The sequence below is a fragment of the Elgaria multicarinata genome, chromosome 3 (genome assembly GCF_023053635.1).
Source record: "Elgaria multicarinata webbii isolate HBS135686 ecotype San Diego chromosome 3, rElgMul1.1.pri, whole genome shotgun sequence".
Classification (NCBI taxonomy): Eukaryota; Metazoa; Chordata; class Lepidosauria; order Squamata; family Anguidae; genus Elgaria; species Elgaria multicarinata.
The window spans coordinates 175,265,703-175,272,439 of NC_086173.1; the positions used below are offsets into that span (position 1 = coordinate 175,265,703).

At 50.8% G+C, this 6,737-nt stretch overlaps 1 protein-coding gene across 1 annotated transcript; it reads left to right on the plus strand.

Annotated features, from left to right (window-relative positions):
• Nucleotides 1–621: 621 nt before the first annotated feature.
• Nucleotides 622–6,737, plus strand: RPS18 (ribosomal protein S18). The gene is made up of 6 exons (XM_063122997.1): nucleotides 622–704; nucleotides 3,489–3,587; nucleotides 4,720–4,806; nucleotides 5,739–5,840; nucleotides 6,314–6,405; nucleotides 6,624–6,737. The coding sequence occupies exons 1-6, from the start codon at nucleotides 702–704 to the stop codon at nucleotides 6,697–6,699; spliced, it is 459 nt and encodes a 152-aa protein (XP_062979067.1). The 5' UTR covers nucleotides 622–701; the 3' UTR covers nucleotides 6,700–6,737.

Here is a 6,737-nt window from a genome sequence, read left to right on the forward strand (position 1 = left end):
CCGAAATGCCTCGCGGGGCAGTATGGCGGCTGTGACAGGCCGCAACTTCCTCTCCAGGAAGGGCTGGACTGGGAGGCAGATGGCCGTTAAAGCTTCGTGCCCGTGGTGTGAGGCGGAGGGGCTGACAGGGGGGGAAAAAGGAGTCAGAGGCGGCCCCCAAGCTTAAATCTGCACGGAACTGTTCTCTCTGCTCCCCTGTTTCCCACCCGGACACTATAGAACAAAGCACACCAATAGAGCGAGTGACTGGTCCCTCTCCCGTAGAGATAGAAAGATAAACTGACAACAACACCCGGACTTCCGGTATACAAGGAAATCCTCCCTTTCCCACGATCCTCCGCGGGCGCACAGTGACGTCGCTACGACCTAGCATCTCCATAGCTGCAGCCCCAAATATATAGCGCACATTGGGGAAATTAGGGTGAGAAATCAGTGAAATGATCGACCTGTCCGGTCATTTCCTGTGGTGGCTCTCAGATTTTCTATCTCTATGGCCTACCGTACCGGAAGTGCAGGCAGACTTAACCGGAAGTGTGCTCGCCCGTCCTCTGTTGCTGGCTTCAGCCTGAGGACGAGCGGAAACAGCGCCGCTTCCACCGGAAGTCGGCTCCGCTGGGTGGGAGGGGCTTATATGGAGGCTCTCGCGCCGCGGCGACTTCCTTTTCCGGCCGCAGCAGGAGCGAGAGCCAGGCGCCGCAGCCATGGTGGGTCTGGGGGGGCCGCGGGGAATCCGCCGCCATCCGCCGAGGTAGCGGCGCGGAGGGGGTCGCGAGGGGGTTCGCAGGGCAGGGGGGCGCCGGGGGCCCTCCCTCGAGGAGATGCGGTTGGGGGCCCGGGAGGCTGAGCGTTTGTTAAGGGGCGAAGAATCGGGACCGCTTTCTAGGCCTTGATTCATTTCCAACCAGGGAGGCGGCGGAGGCGAGCCCTCCTCACCTGTTGAACCTCTGCTTGCGTGGTAGTTAGTGGTCGAGAGTGCAAAAATCCCCGTCACCCTGTCAGGGTGAGCAGCCCTGTTCCCTGCAGCTGATGCGGACTAGAATCATAGAAGAGTAGAGTGGGAAGGGGCCCTCTAAGGCCATCTAGTCCAACCCCCTGCTTAATGCAGGAATCCCCCCTAAAGCATCCCTGACAGAGGGTTGTCCAGCTGCCTCTTGAAGGCTTCTAGTGTGGGAGAGCCCACAACCTCCCTAGGTCACTGGTTCCATTGTCGTACTGCTCTAACAGTCAAAGTTTTTCCTGATGTCCAGCTGGAATCTGGTTTCCTGTCACTTGAGCCCATTGATTTGGGCCTTGGATGATAGAGAGCAGAACATAAGACCAGAAGCAGAGCCCTGATGTTGGATCAGGCCAAGGGTCCAATGGTTCCATTGTTGCACTGCTCTAACAGTCAGGAAGTTTTTCCTGATGTCCAGCTGGAATCTGGCTTCCTTTCACTTGAGCCCATGATTCCGTGTCCTGCACTCTGGGAGGATCGAGAAGAGATCCTGGCCCTCCTCTGCTCCTCAAGGCAGCTAACAATGCAACCAAGGTTAAAACAAAACTTAATTCAATGGGAAATTTGGAGTAAATTTAAAGGGAAGCTGCTTCCGAGCAACTCTCCCTTAGCACCGATAATAATGTTAAAGAATTTCCCAGAGGATCTAAAGGGTAGATTATGTAAAATATTAAAAGAGAAAAATAAAATAAAATTAAAGGATTGGGTAAGAGATATTAAAACAAGAGAGGATATGGAAAATTTGTTAAAGGAGAAGAAGCTATCTTGGTTAGAATATGGTCAATTAGAACAATGGAATAAAAAGTGGATTAAAGATAATAGAATGTGCAGAAAGATGACGAGGTTTGAAGAATTAGTAGTAAGTAAGGAGAAAGGAAAAGGAGGTAGTATAGTTTCAAAAGGATTAATGAGTGAAATATATAAAATATTGTTAGAGAAGGAGTTTAGAGAGAATACAGAGAAAATGGTTTGGGAATCAGATTTGAAGATACAAATAGGGCGACAGAGCTGGGAGGGACTATGGAAACAAAGAGTGTTGAGAAGTTTATCAGTGAGAATAAAGGAGAACTATTTTAAAATTTTATGGAGGTGGTACCTAACCCCGGTTAGATTGAATAAGATAAGTGATCAACATTCAGCAAATTGTTGGAGAGGTTGTGGGGAAAAAGGAACGTATTTACATATGTGGTGGCAATGCAAATATGTACAAAGATTATGGAAGATGGTGTTCTCAGAAATTGAAGAAATAGTGGGAATGAAAATAGAACAAACACCAAAAATAGCATTGCTGTCACTATTTGAAGATATAAAGTGTGGAAAAGGAACTATAGAGCTGATATCGAGTTTGTTGGTTGCAGCACGACTGATGGTAGCTAGGAACTGGAAGATCCAAGGGGAATACTCTATTGAGAAATGGTATAAAGAAGTATGGGACATAGCCATTAATGATAAACTGACATGTAATATTAAGTGGAGAAAAGGCGTAACTAAAATAAATGAGTTCGAAGGAATCTGGAAACAGTTCCTAATATTTGTGTTTATTAAGGGAAGTGGGAAACCACCAGCAGAAGAAACGATTAGATTTTGGACTCAAGAATGATCCCGAGGTGGGGGGTGCACATTTATGTTAAGAACGAAGATGTTGTAGTATGATAAAGTATAGGTAATAGTTTTTGATATTTGTACTCAACAATTATTCAATATGTATGCAGCAGATATTTGATGTTTTTTTTTCTTATTGTGTTTTGTTCAGTTATATTTTGGTAATGTTTATCTATGTTTATATAGCGTTGAAAATGAATAAAAATTATTAAAAAAACAAAAACAAAAACTTAATTATAACCATGATAAAAATAAATAAGCTATTCTGTTTATGCACTTGGGAGGTGATGTTGCAAGGAAGTGTGTGTGTCTGGGGGGGGGGAATGGTCTGGGCACTCACTGCCACCAGTGTGAATAGCCTGAGCTCTGTCTCCCAATCACTCTGGAGTGGGGTCTTGTCCCGTGTTTAGACCTGAGGGGCCGTCTTTCCGCACATGGCTGTGGGATCTGATTGGCCAGAAAACGCTCCGCTGCCCCTTCCGCCACTTTCTCCCAGTCTGTTTCCTTCGTGAAGCCCGTGGGCCTTTTCTTGCCTTTTGACTAAATCTACTTCCCTTGCTCGGCTTCGTCCATTTTCTTCTGCTGCCCCTTACGCCTGGAACGCTCTTCCAGAACATTTGAGAACTACAAGTTCAATCGCAGCTTTTAAAGCTCAGCTAAAAACTTTTCTTTTTCCTAAAGCTTTTAAAACTTGATGTTGTTCTGACTTTTATACTGCCTGTTTGGTGCATTCTCTTCCCTTCCTTATTGTTTTATTATGATTTTATTAGAATGTAAGCCTATGCGGCAGGGTCTTGCTATTTTATTGTTTTACTCTGTACAGCACCATGTACATTGATGGCGCTATATAAATAAATAATAATAATAATAATCTCTCTCTCCTCCCCCAAAGTCGCTCGTGATTCCTGAGAAATTCCAGCACATCCTGCGAGTTCTCAACACCAACATAGATGGGCGGCGGAAGATCGCCTTCGCCATCACCGCCATCAAGGTCTGTGAGAAATGGGGGCTGAGGGAGGTGCAGGGGGTCTGGAGCGGCCAGTGAGCCCAAATCTCTCAGTCCTAGGCCCAGCAATACCGAGAGAAGGGCGGCAGGCGACTCTGTGGCATTTCCTGGGTTTTCTATCGCTCCCCTTGGCTGTGTTTTGAAAGGTGACTTGGGCTGCAACTTTAAGGGAATTTTTGACAGCAAGTGAGCTCCACTGAAATCCAAAGCACAGTTAATGCCATTTAAATATTACGTTGAAAAGTTTATTGGGACATTTAGAATCATAGAATAGTAGAGTTTTCCCTCCAGAGAACACATTCTCAGAGGGGATGTAAAAACTCCACTGTGGACTTCTAGAATCACCACAGAGAAACGTGTTGTCTGAACTGAGCCTACAGCATGGCTAAAATTGTGGACACTTTATAAGCAGGCAAAATTGCAAAACATGAAAATTTCAAAAAGTGTCCACAATTTTGGCCACCACTGTAGATGTATTTGAGTGGCACATATGTCTTCTTTTACATACTTGGTAGAGATCATAGAATAGCAGAATTGGAAGGGGCCTACGAGGCCATCGAGTCCAACCCCCTGCTCAATGCAGGAATCCACCCTAAAGCATCCCTGACAGATGCTTGTCCAGCTGCCTCTTGAAGGCCTCCAGTGTGGGAGAGCCCACCACCTCCCTAGGTAACAGATTCCATTGTCATACTGCTCTAACAGTCAGGAAGTTTTTCCTGACGTCCAGCTGGAATCTGGCTTCCTTTAACTTGAGCCCGTTATTCCTTGTCCTGCACTCTGGGAAGATCGAGAAGAGATCCTGGCCCTCCTCTGTGTGACAACCGTGTAAGAATTTGAAGAGTGCTCTCATGTCTCCCCTCAATCTTCTCTTCTCCAGGCTAAACAGGCCCCGTTCTTTCAGTCTCTAGAATCATAGAATAGCAGAGTTGGAAGGGGCCTAAAGCATCCCTGACAGATGGTTGTCCAGCTACCTCTTGAAAGCCTCCAGTGTGAGAGATATAATTATCTGAACAACATTAATTACAACTTTGGGGCTGCCTAGTGCTGTATTTGCAATTGCCATCCTGCAGGGAGCCCTTCCCCTCCTTAAATCTCTCCCCCCTCCTTTTGCCTGCAGGGTGTGGGCAGGCGCTACGCCCACGTGGTGTTGAGGAAAGCTGACATCGACCTGACCAAGAGGGCCGGTGAACTCACAGAAGATGAGGTGAGGGAGTCCTTCCAAACGGGGGCTTTCTCCTCCTTCCCTCCCCTCCCTCCGGTTTTTCTTATATTGGGTTCTGGTTGTACTCAGAGGAACCATTTTGTCCAGGGTAGATGAATACAGTCTTGGAAAAATATTGGTGTCGGCTTGTCCCTAGAGGCCTTGGGGGCCAGAGGCAGGACATACGCTTTGTGTGGGGGGCCCTCATGACGGTGAGCTACTGGAGAGCTGCTGCCTGCCGTGATCAGAGGTCATAGAATAGCAGAGTTAGAAGGGGCCTCTAAGGCCATGGAGTCCAACCCCCTGCTCATTGCAGGAATCCACCCTAAAGCATCCCTGACAGAGGGTTGTCCAGCTGCCTCTTGAATGCCTCTAGTGTGGGGAGCCCACAACCTCCCTAGGTCACTGGTTCCATTGTCGTACTGCTCTAACAGTCAGGAGGTTTTTCCTGATGTCCAGCCGGCTTCCTGTCACTTGAGCCCGTGAAGTGCCTTCAGCCTGACCCCCAAATCTCCCCAGCATGCCGCATCTCTCTGCCAGGCCTGGGTGCGTCAGGATTCTACATCCCGAATCTGTTTCAGGAGTCGCGGGGTGGCTGCTGCCGCCGCCCACACTCAGCCGACCAGCTTTTTGGTTGGACTGGCTGGTGCTTCGGCCTGGTTTCGGTAGCAGTGAAAGGCCCGCAGCTCCAGCCGGCCCGTTGTGTCAGGAGCGTGGCTCTCGCAGCCGGCTGCCACTTCCCCCTGCCGGGCTTTCGAGAGAGCTCTTCCGCCCCACGTTGCTTGGGCTTGGTAGTCCAGCCGTGGCCTCTTCCATCCCCGCTCTGCCTCGCTCGGCGTGACCTGCTTGACTCCTGGTTTTTGACCCGATAAGCCGAGCCGACCTTCCCTGCTTCGGGCGTGGCGCTCACGGTGGCCTCTCCTCTCCCCCCGTAGGTGGAGCGCGTCATCACCATCATGCAGAACCCCCGCCAGTACAAAATCCCCGACTGGTTCCTGAACAGACAGAAGGACGTCAAGGACGGGAAGTACAGCCAGGTGAGAACCTCAGGTTTGGGGATACCTCTCCCCCTCCCCCCCCCTGCAGCAGCCGTGGTGTGAGTTCCTGCTTCCGCTGTAAGAAGGACACACGGGCTGCTTGTGTTCCTTTTGGGAGGCTGAAGGGCCTGCGTCCGCCTTGCAAAGGGTACTGAGGAACGGTGTAAGGACAGCCACGTCTGGACGTGAAGGCAGAGCAGGCCAGGAAATGCCGAGGGAACCCGAGAGCGGCCTTTAGCTCTACCGAGCAGCAGCAGGAGGACGGGGAGAGGTTTACTCACAAACAGGTGTTCCGACCACTGGGCTGCAGCTGCTGCCTCTTGGGCCCAGAGCAAGGAGTTGGCCTTGCTGGCTGCTGGCGCCTTCTCCGGCTTTGCTGGGATTGAGCTATCGGTTGCTCTGTAGCCTTGGTGATTCCCCTTGGAGAAGGGGGAGACCCTTTCCTAAGCTTCCTGCTCTCTCCTCCCCGGCAGGTCTTGGCCAACGGGCTGGACAACAAGCTCCGTGAGGACCTGGAGCGGCTGAAGAAGATCCGAGCCCATCGAGGCCTGCGCCACTTCTGGGGGTGAGCGTGGGGGAAGGCGGCCTGCGCTTGGGGGCGGGGGGAGGCCAGGGCAGTCTGGGCACGGTGGGGCCCTGATGGCGGCGAGGGGGAGGCCCGGATGGCGGCGAGGGGGAGGCCCGGATGGCAGCCGGGGGGAGGCCGCTGGGTGCAGCTGGGTGGGGGCGTTGGCTGTCTCCCTCCCCCTGGCTAATCTGCCGCCTCCTGCTCTTCCCTCACAGCCTGCGTGTGCGTGGCCAGCACACCAAGACCACTGGCCGCCGTGGCAGAACCGTGGGTGTCTCGAAGAAGAAGTAGATCTTTTTAGGTGCAAATAAAGTGCTGTTTTCAGCATA